The sequence below is a fragment of the Diabrotica virgifera genome, chromosome 6 (genome assembly GCF_917563875.1).
Source record: "Diabrotica virgifera virgifera chromosome 6, PGI_DIABVI_V3a".
NCBI lineage: Eukaryota > Metazoa > Arthropoda > Insecta > Coleoptera > Chrysomelidae > Diabrotica > Diabrotica virgifera.
The window spans coordinates 40512697-40532633 of NC_065448.1; the positions used below are offsets into that span (position 1 = coordinate 40512697).

At 34.5% G+C, this 19937-nt stretch overlaps 1 protein-coding gene across 4 annotated transcripts in view; it reads left to right on the forward strand.

Moving 5' to 3' along the window:
* LOC114340454 (troponin T, skeletal muscle) overlaps positions 1–19937 on the forward strand; it is a 58544-nt gene that overhangs the window by 35580 nt on the left and 3027 nt on the right. For 3 of the 4 annotated variants that reach the window (XM_028291200.2, XM_028291198.2, XM_050652736.1), the window contains 6 exons: positions 147–348; positions 5433–5606; positions 8903–9121; positions 12712–12804; positions 15663–15743; positions 16285–16363. In XM_028291200.2, coding sequence (XP_028147001.1) covers positions 147–348; positions 5433–5606; positions 8903–9121; positions 12712–12804; positions 15663–15743; positions 16285–16363 — 848 coding nt within the window. Of the gene's footprint in view, positions 1–146; positions 349–5432; positions 5607–8902; positions 9122–12711; positions 12805–15662; positions 15744–15878; positions 15958–16284; positions 16364–19937 lie in introns of all 4 variants that reach the window. The other variant, XM_050652735.1, reaches the window with a different exon arrangement.

Here is a 19937-nt window from a genome sequence, read left to right on the forward strand (position 1 = left end):
CTGGGGATTCTGTCCTCAAGTCAGTACATCCATAAGAAGGTGATTAAATAGGTAGGTACTCAGTACTTTCGGTCAACAAATTAAAAAAAAATTGATCCTCTGACTTTGTTTAATGTACCACTCTAATGACCTCTTGTATTATATAGGGAAGGAGCGGGAGATCCAGAATTCATCAAACGTCAAGATCAGAAGAGATCAGATCTCGATGAACAGCTTCGCGAGTACATCACAGAATGGCGCAAACAACGTGCCAAGGAAGAAGAAGACTTAAAGAAACTCAAGGAAAAACAGGCTAAACGCAAAATTACTCGTGCTGATGAAGAAAGGAAAATGGCAGAACGTAAGAAGGTAAATACTGCGGATTTTACCATATTTTATTATTTTTTTGACATGTTTCGGTTTCATACATCTTGAAATATTAAAATTTGATCATATAGTCCTGTCGCCAGGGGGGGTACAACGGCCTCGTTAATTCAGATGGACTTACTCAAGTTTTTTTTATGTATTTTGACCCGTAGAACACGAATTTTTTGGGTAACAGTTGATCCGGATGTCGATAAGATTGTTATAGACCAAGAACTTGAGGAATCAAATAACAGCGATTTTTGGCAAAACAAAACAATATTTTGTATTTTTTGGGCCATTTTAAGTAAAAAATATTTCTACAAGTTTTTTCGTAGGATGCACAGTTTTCGAGATAAACGCGGTTGAACTTTAAAAAAATCGAAAAGTTGCAATTTTTGAACCCGAATAACTTTTGATTAAAAAATAAAATAGCAAGTCTGCTTACCGCATTTGAAAGTTTAAGTCAAATTATATCGGTTTTGATTATTTGCATTGGTAAAAATTTATTTTTTTATTGTTTAACAAAGCTATAAACACGTAGGGTTTCCCGTGCTTTTACATGCGTTTTAACGCATGTAACGTAGAAATAGTCTTGATTGTACTAGTACCTATTCTACCTACTCGTTCGATTTTAAATGAGAAATCATAGAAACATCACTCACGCACTAGTTGTTTGTACCTTTGTTTAACAATAACACAATAAATTTTTAGCAATGCAAATAATCAAAACCGACATAATTTGACTTGAACTTTCAAAGGCGCTAAGCAGAATTGCTGTTTTACTTTTTAATCAAAAGTTATTCGGGTTTAAAAATTGCAGTTTTTCGATTTTTTGAAAGTTCAACCGCGTTTATCTCGAAAACTGTGCATCCTACTAAAAAACTTGTAGAAATATTTTTTGCTTAAAATGACCCAAAAAATACAAAATATTGTTTTGTTTTGCCAAAAATCGCTGTTATTTGATTCCTCAAGTTCTTGGTCTATAACAATCTTATCGACATCCGGATCAACTGTTACCCAAAAAATTCGTGTTCTACGGGTCAAAATACATAAAAAAAACTTGGGTAAGTCCATCTGAATTAACGAGGCCGTTGTACCCCCCCTGGCGACAGGACTAATATGTATTCTTCGTTTATTTTTAATATTTTTCACAACATTTTCTACAGATCGTTACAGATCGATTTCAATATAATCCTCACTAACATCAATACATTTTAACTATTGTTATTTCAACATCATTTTCAACTCTATTGGTGCTATAAAGTCATTTTAACTTTGTTTTTCTCGATACATATTTGGATTTCATCAGTGGTTTTAGACTTTCCATCTCGTTATTTCCCTTTGTCAATCTGGCATACAGTTCTAATTCTTCATGACCTTTTTCTTCTTTAATAACCCCCAGATAACACACTCTTAAAATTATATTCCCTTGATTAATTATATTTATGAGAGTAAACTGTCCTTCTTCATTTTGTTTTGTATTTTCGACTATTATTGAATTTTCTTTGAATTTTCCTGGTTTATTTCAAGTCAAAATATTTTGGCTCCTTTTCTAATCAATTTATAACATTTCTTAATTCTTTTCTTATTTCCATTAGAACAATAAGATTATCAGCGAAGACCAGTCATTGATGCTCATTGTTGAAGATGGATCCGGTCATTATAACTGGGTTATTTCTTAGTTGAGAAAAATAAGGTTTTTGTCGGGACACTTGAGCAGCCAGGTTGCAAATGGATTTTTTGGGTACTGTATACCTAATACATTATAAATACAAAATGCCCGTCACAGTTCGGACGAGAAACTTAGTTATTAACAAATAAGGGTCAAAAATGGCAGTTTTTTCGTTTAAATCGCTACAGGTAAAAATAGGGTAATTATATATATATATTATTTAGTTTGTTTGTGTTTTAGTAGATCAGCCAATGTTTAAAATGGCGCTTTTTGAATTTTGGTCCGATCATTTTTTGCTTCGGAAATTGCAATACAGTGGAACCTCGATTATCCGTCTCTCCATTAACCGTCACCTCTGTTAACCGTCAGGGTCCGTACATAAGTTGTATTGAGTACATAAGCAAAAAATTGAGTCATTAATTCATTTTTTTTAGCATTGCGGTAAGCCAAACGAAATTCGCTGAAATGTACAGTGCGGTAACAAATGAAGTTATGGCTGAATCAACTGTTTTGTTTTCGTTGCCTAAAGATAACATAAACGAATGGTTAATTTGTGATGAGAAAGCAAACGGCTATCGATTGCTGAAAGATGATGAAATCGTTGAAATTGCAAGATAGAGGCTGACGAAACAGGTTTAGAAGCCGACACAAACTTGGAATTTGACGGTAGCGATGTCGATGATGCTTTTGCAACTGACAAAGATTTGCCTAAAGAAGTTAGAGAAGCTGCATCGCACATAAAACCATTCATCGAGTGGTATTCTCGACAAGAAGAATCCAATAAAGTAGATTGCACGATCTTACGCAGGTTAAGAAATTCAGCTTTTGCAAAATGTGAAGCATCAGTAAAATAAACAAAGATTTCAGAATATTTTAAACTAAATTAGACAATAATAACATGAACACAAATTCCTCTTATATTATCAAACAAAACATACAAATAAAATTTGAGAGTTGTGTTATCAATTTTTAATGTTCTGTTAACCGTCTTTTCGATTATCCGTCATACCCTTGGTCCGGTGACCTGACGGATAATCGAGGTTCTACTGTATAAGACTAAAATTGATAAAATTAAAAATGTGCTATAACTTTTGCGAAAATGGTCCTAAAACTTTCATATTACACGAAAAGTTGAGTCAAACATTTCATATAATGCACAAAAAATTTTAAGATTAGTGCATTAGTTTAAATTTTATTCAATTTGTTTATCGCAAAGAGCTTTTTTTTGCAATGTTATTGTTCAGAAAATAATAATGACATAGCAATTCTGTGGAAACCACATGCAAGAAGAATAGTTATATTTTCAAAGAATTGAAAAAAATCATTAAAAAGTCGTTTTTATCACTCTGAAAAAAGTTTAGTAAAATAGAGTCATTTTTGGCTCATAAACAATTTGAATAGCTTTGGTAATATTGACTATAGAGTAAATCTACTTTAGAATTTCAGAAGCTGGTATTTTTACACGAATTTTCGAAAAAAAACGTTTTGCTTATGTTAATTAGGCTCAAACTTAGCCACTTTTATTATTTAATTCGAAGTTACTTCTATATACATCAAATTCTCCTGTAACAATGTTAGTTACCATACTACTCCGAAACGGCTCGGCCGATTTTTATGAAATTTTACACGTTTATCCTATAGGATGGAGAAGAGGTTTTAATCTATTGTTTATACCCATAAGTTATAAAAGGGGTTGCCCCCCTGACATTTTTTTAAATTTTTTTGGACAAAATTATCTGCCTTAATTTTATATGATGTAGAATTCAAATATACATACAACTCTTAATTTTCACTCTTTTATCACCAACCCCTATTTGTTAATAGCCATCTATGTATTTACATCTATAAAATTCTCCTGTCACAGTGTTAGTTTCCATACTCCTCCGAGACCGCTTAACCGATTTTTATGAAATTATATATGTATATTCGGTAGGTCTTAGAATCGGTCGTAATCTATTTTTCATATTCCTGAGTGATAAGGGGAGTTCCCCCTAACATTTTATAATGTTAGGTGGGGATGTGTCTACATAACGTACTCTATAACACTACGAGTACCTACAAATTTAAAAAATTATGATCAAAATCCATCAACAAGCTCCGGCAATATTAATCGCAGCATATGTTTGCAGAATCAGTTTCATTTTTTGAGTGCACGGATTTTAATAATTCCCCTCCTCCGATCACGAATTAATTCCGTTCGGACGCCATTTTTAAAACTTTATTAACCACTCTGCTGAGATTCCAAGTTTACTCAAACTTTTACACATAAACTATATATCTTCAACTTCAAAATAGCTCTAGTTAGGTTGTTATAAACAATATCCTAATTGTTATAAACAAAGTAGCCGTCAATTAAATAAAAAAAGTGGCTAACTTTGGCCGTAATTAGGCGGAAAGTTTTTCTTTGAAAATTCGTACAAAAATACTAGTTTTTCAAATCCCATTGAAGTTTTAGCCAACAGTCAATATTAACAAAGTTATTCAAATTGTTTATAAGCCAAAAATGACTCTATTTTATTAAAATGTTTTCCGAGTGATAAAAATGACTTTTTAATGATATTTTTAACTGTTTCGAAAATATGACTATTCTTCTTCCATGTTGTTCTCACAGAATCGCTATACGGTTATTATTTTCTGAACAATAACATTGCGAAAAAAAAGCTCTTTGCGGCAAACAAATTGAATATAATTTAAACTAATCGACGAATCGTCTTAAAATTTTTTGTGCATTGTGTGGACTGTTTGACTAAACTTTTCATGCAATATGAAAGTCTTAAATTCATTTTCGCAAAAGTTATAGCAAATTTTTTATTTTCAAAATTTTAGTTTTATTTTGCAATATCCGAAGCAACAAATGATCGGACTAAAATTCAAAAAGCGCTATTTTAAACCTTGGCTCATCTACTAAAAGAAAAATATTATAAATAAGATATTTAGTAACCATATTTTTATCTGTAGCGATTTAAACGAAAAAACTCCCATTTTTGACACTTACTTGTTAATAACTAAATTTCTCGTCCAAACTGTGACGGGCATTTTTGTATTTATAATTTATTAGGTATATAGTACCCAAAAAATCCATTTGCAACCTGGCTGCTCAACATGGTATATTTTTGCCTTATTTCCCTGGTGTATCTGATTACTCTTTTCAATACCAAATTAAAAAGCACCGTAGATAACGGATCTCCTTCTCCAAGAACTCTGTTCACTTCGAATTGATACAATGAAAATGCTCTCCATAGTAGGTACATGGTTTCCTGTGCTATTCAGTGTCATTCTTACTAACCTAACCAGTTTCGCTAGTATGCGCAAGGAGCTCAGTGTTGCATACATTTGATTTCTTCTTTATCCTATCATCTATGAACAACGCATAAAGGGATACTGTATTTAATGAAGTTTTTTTTCTATTCTGTAGGCTGAAGAAGAACGTCGCGTTCGTGAAATTGAAGAGAAGAAACAAAGAGATATTGAGGAAAAGAGACAACGTCTTGAAGAAGCCGAGAAGAAGCGTCAAGCCATGATGCAGGCTCTTAAAGACCAAAACAAAAACAAAGGACCTAACTTCACCATTACCAAGAGAGACGCCGCAGTAAGCAATAAAGTTCTTTATACCATTTACAGGAGAAATGATAAGACACAGGGCTAAACAAATAAACTGCCTGTTCTGTAGGCAAACAAGTTTTCTTGTTAAAGTAGTTAAAATTAGAAGTAGTTTAAATATTAAAAATAAATAAAGTATTTAGTCGTTTCTATACTTTATTTTGTGGCAGTCTTTGTTATGTTTAGCCTTTTGTTGTTATTGTGTCTATACTATATTTGTTTTTCGTTCATCAAATTACTAAATCAGAAAACAGTAATAATTAGAAGGCAAATCTGCTATGAGTACTTCATTCGGATTCTTTCAAGTCCTTTCATTTGGATATTTTAATTTTTAGATTTATATCCGTAAATTTATGCCCGTAAATTTATCACTAATTTAATGGGGAAAAATACCGTTCAAACTGAGCAATGGCTTAAAGGGTGTTACCGGGACTCTGCTCCATCGATTACAACCTTTAAACGATGGTTTGCTAAATTCTAAATATTGTTGAGCCCACTGGAAGGCGAAATGATTAAGTTATTCCCGAAAACATCGAACAAATGGTGAAAATTATTAGGAAAAGCAGCAAAGTAAAGTTGCAAGAGATAGCTGACAGTCTAAGGTTATCAAAGGGTAGCGTTTTGATTATTATACATAAACATTTGGGTATGAGAAAGCTGTTTTCCAACCAGAGACACAACAAACTGCCGGAAAGTTTATGGCCTCTTTATTTTGGGACCTGCAAAGGAATTATTTTTATTGACTATTTAAAATATGTAGAAACAATCAACAGCAACTACTATATTGGTTTATTGGAGCATTTTAAGACCCAAATCGTAAAAATAGGCCTCATTTGTTGAAGAAAAATTTTTATTTCACTAAGATAAAATACCGCCTCCGAAGTCGATGAAAACGGTGACAAAAATGCAAGAACTGGGCTTTAAATTACTGTCACACTCACAATATAGTCCAGATTTGACCCCCAGTGATTACCACCTTTTTTCCAATCTAAAAAAAAGCTCCGTGACAAGAGATATCATATCGTTCTGATGAGGAAATTAGTTGTCAAAATTGAAGCCCATTTTGAAGTCACAAAATAAAGTTACAGTCAAGATGACTAAAAAACGTACAATATAATTTGAGAAGTTGCAATATCTTCATTACTTTATAGTTCTCTTAAAAAAGAACAAAGAACAATTGGAGGGAATTTTTCAATAAATTGTGATAATGAAGAAAAATAGTTAACAACTTTACTAGAACAAAAACAGATCGAAGAAATTAATGAATGCAAGTATTTGGGTCATCACCATGGGTAACTTGATATAGGTTTCGTTTGATAAATGCAGCAACATATTGAAAACTGAAACATCGGATCGGTACTGGCCCGTAAATTACTTGCATAAAAATAAAGAAAAACCGTAACATATTCGCCAAATCCACGACAAATTAAGAGAGGTAGTAATTATCTACAAAAAATCATGAATACATCGAAATTATCGGCTCTTCTTAAAGAAAGCAGAACGGAAATTTAAATACTAATGTTTTAAGAATAAGGATGACTCAAATACAGTAACAAAAAGTAGATTAGCGAGTCCCATAACACAGCAATCGTAGAGAAGAAAGAAACGCTAATAACATAAAAACAAAGAGGTAATGTATTGAAGCGAAACTTATACCTTTTATAGAATTAATATTTTTTTCTATAGTAAACGAAAAATCGTCACGACCGACAGCGATATGTAAAATAGATGAAAGAGTCAATATACTTAACAAGGGGAGTCCGTTGTACAAATGTAAACATTTCATTTAATTATAAAGCAAAACTATATAATATTTCAATGTGCCTCCGCATTGGCACATTGAAAAACAGACATGTCTCCACAAAAAGAAGAAGAAGAACTATATATTTCTATAATGAAACACTGGTTGATAGTCACCAGAATAATAAATTTTTCTAATATTTTGCCGTCTTTATTTACATTTGCAATGAATTATGAGAGTTAGTTTGCAAATTTTTGTCGTAAGTTTCAAACACTTTAAATAATGTAGATATAAGTTTAATTTATGTTTTGCTTTTATTCTGACAAAATAGCAGTGTTTTTTATTATTGAACACAAACGATGTGGAATTAATCTAATATCTAATATTTGCAAAATGTCGGATTAATTGAAGAACACTATAAATGTAAAAAGTCAAAATTATTTACATTTATGTGCAGACAGACGAAAAGAGGGGTACAAATTAAACCATGGTTTTTGATGCACAGTCAGTGCAAGAGGATGGATCCCATATGCATCGATACAGTACCATTCAGAACGGTATTTTATATTACAATGTGGTTTTGGGCAAACCAAATGCCAGTTAAAAAAAAGCAGAATTAATTAAAAATAATAATAAAAAAGAATAAAATTACTTTGGATTGCCTTGAGGAAATTCTATTCAAGAAGCTACATCATCGCGTCATCAAGACCGAAAACGCGTTCCAAGATTGCAGATTTATTATTAAATATTTTGTTGAGTTATTTGGCACACACATACATAGTAGAGAATGGCGGCACAGACCCCAATTTGAGAAATATATTAGTATGAAGAAATTGTTCTATAATTAAATAAAATATTACCAAAACCAGTCTGTACCGTCATTAAGAAGAACAAAAAAATGCACTTTCTTCAAATAAACTTTAACTACTAAAATCGAATATCTATAACAAGAAATCTCGAACCTAACTTACTGATTTGGCAACATAGAGAAATAGTCACCATCATCACAATGTATATTATCACAATATTGTGCCTTCGTCTTTGATAGTGTCACGTACTGCCTACGCACTGTTGCCAAATATTCGCAGAACTTTCGCAGCAGAAAACGGTGCGGATCACGGTACACAGAGAACGCGGTAAAATAATATAGAACTACTTCAACGTTAACAGCTTAATATTTTAAAACCGCCTCAATCTATTCACTTTCAACGCCAGGACATACGAAATAATGCATCCAAACAAGAAGCAAATATCTGTTAGGTTTCCACGTGACGTGCTGCGCGGCCGAACCAAATTTAGCGAAGACAATCGGCATACCGGTTCTCTGTATATCGTGGTGCGGATACTACCTTTCGAAATAATATTGATGATGCGATGATGCAACCCCTTAAAATTAAATGCTACATAAATTTTATATTATTGGAAAAAACCGAAAAATGACTCAATATCACTCAATATAGTATAGAAACTTTAACAGCAATATTTCTCCTTAAATAACATTTCATTTTGCTTGATTCTTTTTATTCAAAATTTATTTTTTCCAGTCCAACCTCTCTGCCGCTCAACTTGAAAGGAATAAGACTAAGGAACAATTGGAAGAAGAAAAGAAAATCTCCCTTTCCATCCGTATCAAACCCTTGGTCCTTGATGGCCTTAGCGTAGATAAACTCCGCGAAAGAGCCACAGAACTCTGGGATTGCATCGTCAAATTGGAAACTGAAAAGTATGACTTGGAAGAAAGGCAAAAACGTCAAGACTACGATGTAAGTAAAAAACCATATACGTACAATATGTTACCACGTTTGTATATACTTTGCCTGTTCTTTGTCTGTCTCTTTGTCGCACTTTGTCCGGGAAAAAATCGACCGACTAGCTAGAGATCTGAACTTTTCAGAATAGGTCAGAACTTGATGACAGTGCAATAAACAACAGCTTTTACACGTATGCATTGAGTTTTATTTGGAGTATTAAGCCATTTTAAATTTTAAATGGTAAAATTAGTTCTCATTTTTCTCAAAAGATGGCGCTACCAGTTTTCTCAATAGATGGTTTCTTCAATAGACGTTAGCGTTAACTATGGCGTTACTTTCTATGTCATGTAAAAATTTTTATTCGTTTGTAATAGATAATGAATATTTAAAATTGCACTTAAGTTTGTTTCCAAAAAATCTCAAAAATAAATATTTTATTAAAATTAAAAATTCTAAATACCTATATTTTGATGAATCCCTTAAAAGTATGTGGAGTCCTTATGTAGTCTCTTAATATATTATGTATTTGTCACTATCGCCTTTAAATATTGTTGTGGATCCTGTTTTTCGTTCTAAAATTTTAGCAAGTTATTTAAGTGTGTTCATTTTGATGCGCCTTCTTCTTGTGGTTTCCTCTCCTATCGGAGTTTGATTATTATCATAGCTATCAGCTATCCGTACTTTATTTGCTGTTGCTCTTAAGGGAGCTGCTGAGCTGCCATCTAGGCATATGGCACTTCTAGATGGCAGCTCAGTCTTGAAGGTTTTCTAGCCAGGAAATCCTCCTTCGGCCACGTTTGCCTTACTTTTGATTTTTTCTTGCATAATAAGTCTTCAGCATTTCATACTTCTCACCACTAGTAATATGGTTCAGGTAGGTATTCCAGTTTTTAATCATCACGTAATTGTAATCTTCTCAGCACTTCGGCACTAGTAAATCTTTGAATCAACAGCATTTTGATCATTCGTCTATATCACCACGTCTCAAATACTTTAACTTCTTTATTTGATCTATCTTTAATGTCCAGATTTCCCTCCCATACAACAAATTAGAAAAAACGTAACATTTTAATGTTCATATCCCCAAGTTTAGAATCTTGTATCTTCAGAAAAGCTTGCCTGGCATTGTTTTCTTACTCATCCAATTCTTAAATATGTGTAGTATAGTTGCTAACTCTTGGATAATGGAGACAATACACGCCCCTATCGAACGCCTCTACTAATGTCTATGATTTCTGTTCCATAGTTATCAATTTTGACGATTGACCTCTGATCCCAATACTGATTAATTATGCTACGTATGTCTCGAGTCTCATATTCTTTTCTACACATAGTTTCAAAAGTTATGCATCACCCCTCGTATTCACGATGTTTACGCTTTTATAAATCCGTATCTTTATCACATATTTAATGGACCTTTTTTATAAAAAATATACCTTTTTTGGTTTTTTATTTTATTTGATAACCCATTTAATTGACCTGGTTTTGCCAAGGTGTAAACATTTGAAAAATTTATTCTAGTGAAATTGTTGAAAACGTGATTAAAAATGAGTCGTACTTTAATTTCTGAGTTCAACCGTATAATAATGATCGATTTAGTTGAAGAAGGCCATTCACAGCGGTTCGTGGCGGAAAGAGTGGGTGTCTCACAGAGTGATGTCTCACGGATATGGAATAGGTTCCTGGAGACAAACTCGATACGGAATAGAGCTTGGTCTGGTAGACCCCGAGTTACCAATGATCAACAGAATGGATATATCAGAATTTCCATCCGTAGAAATTGTTTTATGTCTGTACCAGCCCTCCAAAGAGAATTCAGGCATGCTACAGGAGTCAGAGTATCGATGGCTACAATAAGAAGAAGAATTTTAGACTCAGGTTTGAGGAGTCGTCGTCCAATAAGAGTTCGTCAGCTATAACCTAGACATGTTTTGGACCGCCTCCAGTGGGCTCAAGAACACATACAGCTCCCCCAACAGTTTTGGAATTTTGTGCTTTTTTCAGACGAGACCAGAATCTGTTTAAATAGTGATAACCGGCGAATTCGTGTGTGGCTAGTTGTGCAGCTCTTGTTGACTCTCGTCACACACGAATTCGCCGATTATCACTATTTAAACAGATTCTGATCTCGTCTTAAAAAAAGGCAAAATTCCAAAACTGTTGGGGGAGTCGTATGTGTTCTTGAGCCCACTGGAAGTGGTCCAAAACATGTCTGGGTTATAGCTGAGGAGCTCTTATTGTTCGACGAATCCTCAAACCTGAGTCTAAAATTCTTCTTCTTATTGTAGCCAACGATACTCTGACTCCTGTAGCATGCCTGAATTCTCTTTGGAGGGCTGGTACAGACATAGAACAATTTCTACGGATGGAAATTCTGATATATCCATTCTGTCGATCATTGGTAACTCGGGGTCTACCAGACTATTCCGTATCGAGTTTGTCTCCAGGAAACTATTCCATATCCGTGAGACATCACTCTGTGAAACACCCACTCTTTCCGCCACGAACCGCTGTAAATGGCCTTCTTCAACTAAATCGATAATTCTTATACGGTCCAACTCAGAAATTAAAGTACGATTCATTTTTAATCACGTTTTCAAAAATTTCACCAGAATAAATGTTTCAAATTTTACACCTTGTCAAAACCAGGTCAATTAAATGGGTATTCAAATAAAATAAAAAGCCAAAAACGGTATATTTTTTATAAAAAAGGCCAATTGAATATGTGATAAAGATACGGATTTATAAAAGCGTAAACATCGTGAATAAGAGAGGTGATGCATAGCTTTTGAAACTATGTGTATTAGCAGTTCTACAAGCTTTTGATATCCTACTCTATAGAACGCCTTCTGAAAATCAATTAAACAAGCATAAAGATCCTGATTCATATCTACATAATATCTTTTCGCCAGCATATTAAAAGCGAAAAGTACTTCTTTCGCTCCCACTCCTTTTCTTAATCGTATCTGAGTATCATCTGTATCTTCTTCCAGTTTTTTGTTTACCATGTAATATTTTCAGGAAGATTTTAAATGTGTGGCCTATAGTGTTCTGTATAGTGAACATCCTGATGTGTGTGCCATCTTTGGTGATGTAGCAAATTTGGACATTAACTATTTTTTGAATATATTTAGGAGTATATGCACCGTTTTATCATCAATGCATTTGCAGTTTTTCTTGTAAAAATATATCGTAGTTAAACAATATATTTATGTATCTTTTTTAGTATTCGGTTTTTATGTTCCTACCTTTAAATTGAATAAATATAATTTCTATAAATATTATCTTAGTGTAGAATTCTTCATAATTCGAATTTTATAATAACTATTACACTTATTGTTACCACCTCGTTTAATACCTGCATAGTCGTTAAAAATTAAGTAGTAATCTCCATTATTTCACTTTTTGTTATTAAGTTTCTAATATAGTGGGTATCCAATTTAATTAAATTGGTAAAATGAAGGTTTTAAGTTAAATATTCAAGGTTTAATTTTAGTTTCATTATTTTGTATAGTATATATATGGGTTTAAATATTGATATCGCTTCAGACATTTTTCAGCATAATTTCATGTATATACTCAATATATTATTAATTTTTCAGCTTAAAGAATTGAAAGAAAGACAAAAGCAGCAGTTGAGACACAAAGCCTTGAAAAAGGGTCTAGACCCTGAAGCCCTCACAGGCAAATACCCTGTAAGTATAAATAATTATCTTATTGAAATTACCTAATATTTAGTAGTTTGCTCCAAGTAAGAAAATCTAACAACAGCTTATTCTTGATAATTGATTCTTATACTTTTATCAGATATACTGTTATCTTTTTATATTTAAACGTCATCTTTAGTCGTTTTTAAGCTTACGAATGGCTCAGTCCATAATATAAGAGAATAAGAACGGGAATAATAACGAAAACGAACGAAGACAATATTGGAAAAGATTCACAAAAGAAACTAGAGATGAATTTTTGTGGACAACAGAAACAAGTATGGTGCTTGAAGAAACGAAAATGACTGAAAACACACTCAAAAGAGGATACATGGGTAGCCTTCCTTACACAAATCTTTAAAAATGAAAATTAAGATTTCTTACAAGAAACAACTAACATAACAAGTGACGAAAAGAAGAAAATATCTCAAATAGACGTAAAACCATATTTGATACTAACAAAAGTGAAAACATAGTAATACTCTTTCAGCTTTAAGAATATAGTCGTTAAGAGTAAATATTCATATGGGAACTTGTCCAGACGGAACAACAAAACAAACAGCTCATCCTAACAGATGCCACACTTTTTCTAGGTTAAGTTAGGTTAGACTTATGGAGACTAGACTAAAACAGGCGCAAAACCCATATACATAATAAGAATAGACAAAGCATACTGAGCTACATAGTATAACGCGCAGGCAGCCGATCGATGGTCTATCTATTTCTTTTTACCGAGCTATCCCGCACATGTGACAAAGATGCCTAGACCACTCACAGTGAGTATTGGCTAATGACTTCCTTGATATTGGCGTTACACCTGGAGGCACAGAGCGGCCCATACCTTACCTAGTCAATTCTTATTATGTCTATGGCTTAACCGCCATTTCACTCTATCTAAGAGGCTTGTGGCTCATCCATGATTACAACCATGGCCTATGTTAACACGTCTGCAACTCGTATTTCTCAAGTTAATAATGCTCAAATGTATCTAGTTTTATCCTATCCAACTCTGGACAGTTGACAAGAAAGTGCAAAAAAAGTAACAAGCGGGGCTGTACTGAACAAACAAAGCGCCCGTTAGCAATTGCAAAATGGTCTATGGCAAAATGAAGAAAAATCTGGAAAAGCCATGAAATAACTATTGGTACAACAATGTGACTGGTAAGAAGTCTAGTTTTTTCAGTTTGCACTTATGAATTGGAATGCTGGACTCTTACGGAGAAAGATAAAAAGATTATCAATGGATTTGACATGTATTACTCAGTGGCGTACTGATAGATCAGCGGGCCCTGGTTCCAGTTGGGATGCGGGCCCCGCCCAAAACATTCAATATAAATCATCATATATCATAAAATATTTCATAAAAACTCAAACTAATTTATAGTCCATTTACTCACGGTTTTTGCTGTAAATTTTAAAGAACTGCTCGGATTGAGATGAAATTTGGCATACACATAGCTAGGTAACATGTCAATGCGTGTGTTAAATAATTTCATACAAACCTCTGGGGAGATAAAACGCTTAAATTAAAGAATTAAAAAAAAACCTTGGATAACGGTAGGGATGATATCTTTTATCAAACGACGAGATTTTCTTAAAAAGATATTAGTGTCTATATAGTGTCTAGTTATCCTTACCACTATTGTCTATATTTAGAATTTAATTTCAATTTTTAAGAATCACCTACCTATATAAAAGTACAGGCTGAATGATGATGGTTCTATAAACACCAGTATCGACCCTATTGTATTGGGATTATTGCAATAAAACTTGCAATGCATATTTACAACTTTGTAGTTTACCTATACATCTTATTCATGAATCGTGCTAATATACAAGTGTTGGAGTTATCACGTGTAGGCAGGCCCTGGCGGTTAGTCTTTATAAGTTGTAACAAATGCTTTGGAAAGCAGGTAAAATGTGTAGGGAACCTTACAACAGCATTCCCTGTATTTCAATAAATTTTGTTTTCAAATTTTTTGAGGAATAGTTATTCTTCGTTTTTACCTACACAAGTACCTACACAAAAATTAAAATCTATTAAGCAGTTACATTTCTTATGTGTGTACTTGTGTAGTTCAAAATGTCCCCATCAAATTAGAAACAAAAGAAGCAAAAAGCGCATTGCGGGGCCCGGGCCCTTGTTCCGCGGAACCATGCTCAGTACGCCACTGGTATTACTGGAAACGAACGCTGAGAATACCATGGGTGGCCTGAAGAACAAATGAATCTATATTGAACCAGCTAAACGTAAAGAAGAGACTAAGAACATAAATATCAGAACAAATAATACACTATTTTGGACATTTAGGGAAAGATAGAAGACAAAAGAAGTCGAGACTGCTACATGATATACGGACCATATTGTTACTCCTTTGTCAGAATGTGCTAGAATGGCAGAAGATAGAGCAAAATGGAGGAACATTGCAAAAGTCAGCTATAATAGCTTACGATACCTAAGAAGGAGCCAAGGTATTTAAATTCTCAGACTCGTCCCAATTTTCCCCAAACAATTTGATACTTCCGACCATTCATGTTCCTTCCAACCACATATACTCCGTTTTCGACTGAGAAAGCTAAAAAAATTTCTTGCTAATATATAAAGAAATTACAGAAGCAACTGATGTGATACTCTTAATAGCCTTTAAAGAAAGATAGTGTAGACATGGATATGAAGAACATTGGCCCAGCAAATTGGCCATGAACAAGAACGACTAGCCAAATATTCTAGGGAACTTAAGGCTCAATTAGTGCTTCAGTATCAATATATGTTTTCTTATATATTCTAATACTAAATATACCTATAGTTTTTCTTTTTGTTGTACCTAATAAAGTTTTTGTTTTAGCCAAAAATCCAAGTAGCCTCCAAATATGAACGTCGTGTAGACACTAGGTCGTACAGTGATAAGAAACATCTCTTTGAAGGAGTAAGTACCACTTAAATACAAATTTTTTAAATTAGAAACTATCTATATTTATACCATGCAACAAACAAGTCACGATACTATACACGATACACCTTACAACTAATTACTGGAACTATAATTTTGATATTTTGCTAGGGCTTTGATATGCTCTATATGGATACCTTGGAAAAAGTATGGAAAACAAGGATTGAAGATTTTATGAAGAGACCACGATGTACGTTTTTTTCAAAAATGTGCAGTCTTGTGGAAATATAAATGTGTGGTGTTGTATCAAGTGAAATATTGTTGTTCATGTCCCAGTTTTTTTAATTATTTCCTTTAACAAATATTGTGAAATATGGTGATTGCATATACTACTGACTGCGCCAAACCAGTCGTTACAATCAACATAATAACGTACAAACTAGGATCCTAATTTAGTACCACTAGTATCCTATATTTGTTTAAATGTTTATATATGCAATACAATATTTCTTAATATTTCTAATTCTTTGTACTGTTGGTTATGATCTTTGTTTGAATGTGTTTTTGTTTATTTAAGGGATTTGAAAATATCGTTAAAGATCTCAACGAAAAATCTTGGAAAGAGAAATTTGGACAATTCGACTCCAGGCAAAAAAGTAATTTTGTATTTATAAAGGAAATACTAAAAGTATTTTCTATGATTTCAACTAACCACTAACAACAGATAAATGTATATTAATGCCGCAAAGCATATTTAAATAATACATGCTAACATTCACACTATAGAGCTTTGTACATTTTTTTATTGAGCAAGAAGGTACAAGAGAACTGCACTTAATTAAATAAATCTGTGCTCACTTTACACAATAAATGCTAAACTTACTCGACCTAAGAGGTGTATTGTAGCTCATTTCACTGTTTTCCTTCACTCAACCGTTATCTCCGGTTCTGTCTGTTTTGACAGTTCTCGTCCAGCAGTTTCCATTGCTTCGTCCACTTCATCACTGAAAGATCTTCGGGGTCTGCCCCTCTTCCTGTTATCCTGTTTATCCAACGTTTTTGGTATGCTCTTCTGACATGTCCTTCTTCTTCTTAAGGTGCCGAGACCGCTTGTCGATCGTTGGCTCTCATGTTGCCCAGCATATTAACAATCATTGTCTTATTTCCAGCCGCACGAAATAGTTCAGTACTATAGTTTTCCCAAACCATTGGCGTAGGTTTTTAAGCCAAGAAGTTGTACGGCGGCCCACACTTCTTTTTCCCATTAAATTTCTGACATGCCCGTATCATGTTAATCTCTTCTGTTCTATGTAATCTATTCTGTAGGGTAGGGAGTGTGAGTCAAGTCCCACAGCACTTAGGCCACAATTGACCCATTTTACATCCTCCCAGGGGGTTGCCGTCCTTAGTTCATTATCCATCCTGCCATTTCTAGGAAGGTGGACAAATCACCTGGTGACATCTCCCCTATATAGGCAGGTGTAGGCCAAGGCTCGCCGAACACATACTCTCCTATTGACGATAACTCCGGACATTCACATAGGACATGCTCGACAGTTTCGTCATCTCGTTCACACCTCCTGCATAGAGATGTGTTTACTAGCCCCAGTATGTGGAGGTGTTTTCTTAGTTGACAATGGCCAGTTAAAAAACCAACTGTCAAGCGTAGGTTTTTCCTGGTCATTCTCAAGTACTTTTCTGATGCTGACTTCCCAAGGTTCCTTAGTGTTACCTTGGCAAGTCTACATCCTGGCCCTTCTTCCCATCTCTTTGCGGTTTTCGTGTGGGAGTGACATTTAACAGTTTCCGCGATTGTTGCAGTTGACAAGCCAAAAAGACCACAAGGTCCTAAGAGTCTTAGGCCTCCTGCCCTTCTAGCCAGCAGGTCAGCAATGCGGTTGCCTTTATTTCCGTTGTGTCCTTTAACCCACCTGAGGAAGATGTTGTTACCATCCGAAGCTTGGGCTAGTGATTCATGACACTCCATTACTAGCCCTGATATGACACGTGGTCTGTTCAGGGTTAGTAGCGCTTGTCTGCTGTCTGTGCATTATTACAGTTTTGCCGGCTTACCTTTCCCGATTATCTCTTGTGCGACTATGGAGATACCAGCCAGTTCAGTCTGAACTACGCTGGCATTTTTGCCCATACCCCATTTTATACTAAGGTTCAATGATCTGGAGTATATTCCAGATCCTGAGCCTTCTTCCGTTTTGGAGCCATCGGTGTAGATGCAATATGCATTTGCCACGTTTGACTCCCTATGTTGTGTCTTGTTTAGATTTTGTAGGGTTTGTCGAAGACAAACGTAGGTTTAATTGAGTCGCATCCATGACCCGCATGTAGCTGGGGCAGTGCCTCCAGCTCACCCCGCCAGAAACGACATCTCAATTGTGCCATTCCTACATCAAGGTTTGCACCCGCTGAGCGTAATCTCATCATCGTCATCAGCGCCACCTCTCTGACATATATGTCTAAAGGGGTAATGCCAATGAGCAACTCTATTGCAGCAGTTGGTGTTGTTTTCATGGCACCTGTTATATTTAGGCAAGCCATCCGTTGAATATGGTTTAGTTTGTTGATCGCTGTTACCTGTAGCACTTTTGGTACCCAAGCAATGGCTCCGTAAGTTAGCATTGGCCTAATGATAGTAGTGTAGATCCAGGCGACCACCCTGGGCGAAAGGCCTCAAGTGCGTTCGACCGCTCGCCGACACTGTTCATAGGCAATATATGCTCTTTTAGCTCTACTATCTAAGTGAGAGTTCCATGTTAACTTCCTGTCAAGGGTAATACCAAGGTATTTCACCTCTTCAGAGAAGTTCAGACTGCAGTTTAGAATCCTAGAGGGTATTAAGCCCGTGATCCTTCTTTTTCTGGTGAAGAGGACCATATCTGTCTTTTTTGGATTTATAGACAGTGAGTGTTCCTTACACCATGTTTCTATTAATCTGAGAGCAACTTGTAATCTCTCGCATAGTGTGTTCTCAAACTTACCGCTTTGCAAGACGGTTATATCGTCTGCATAGGCTATTGTGTAGAAACCTGTAAACCTGAAAATGTAATATATTATATGTGACTTCATTCCCAATCTTTTCTTAATCTCGTGTTATTTATTATATCTCTTCTGGTTATTCTGCAGCTTCTCCTTAGGAATTCTATCTCTGTTGCTCTTATTTTGTTTTTAGTTTTCTTATTTCTTATCCAATTTTCACACCCGTAAGTCACGATACTTCTTGTCATGGTGTTATATATTCTTCATTTTGTTTTTATACTAATGTTCTTATCTCACAGTACTGGATTCAATTTTCGTATGTTTGTTTGTAATAGTTTATTTTTTATATCTTGTTCCTTTGTTTGTACTTGTCTGTTCCTTTGATTTGTTTACCCTCGTATATTTCCAGATATTTTATTTCTGTATTCTCCGTTGTTAGACATTCAGTTCCCATTATTTGTATATTCCTGTTCCAGTTTTCTCATTATAAAGCTGAGGTCATCTTCATCTTGTGTGATCACTATTTGGTCGTCAGCAAAACGTACAGGGTATCTAGGTATTCGTTTCTTACTGCTATACCCATTCCTTCGCACTTTCTTTTCCATGGTTTAAGGTTTTTTCCAAGAATTTTTTAACAGGGTAGGGGATGTGGAGCAGCCCTGTTGCAGTCCCTTTGTCGATTTAAATGGGCTGCATATTCTATTGCCGTTTTGATAGCTACTTTGTTATTATTGTAGAGTGCTTTTACTGCTTTTATTAATACTCGTAGGAACAATGTCTTCCATTGCTTCCCATAGCTGGGTTCTAGGTATCGAGTCGTAGCCCTTTTTTCTATTAGTTGTTCGAGTGGTATTAGTATGTCTTCAACTTTTCTCTATTCAACCCTAAGCAGTTACACAGAACGTGTTTCGCCTTCTCGTCATCAGCTTGGCAGAATCTGCAATTCGGACTTTCTGTCAGTCCGATTTTGTTCATGTCTTCCTTGAGGCGACAGTGTCCTGTTAGGAGACCCACGATGATTTGCAGATTATTCCTATTCTTATCTAATATATCTTTCGACATCTTCTTCGAAGATTCATGTATAAAGAACTTCGAATATTTAGAACCCATTTGTTCGTTCTCTTTATTTGTATCGGTGGTTAGCGAATTCTTTCCCCATTTCCATTTTCATTAATTGTTCAATCATCACTTCCTGAATTAGTCTTTCCTTATATTTCTTAAATTTTTATATTATTT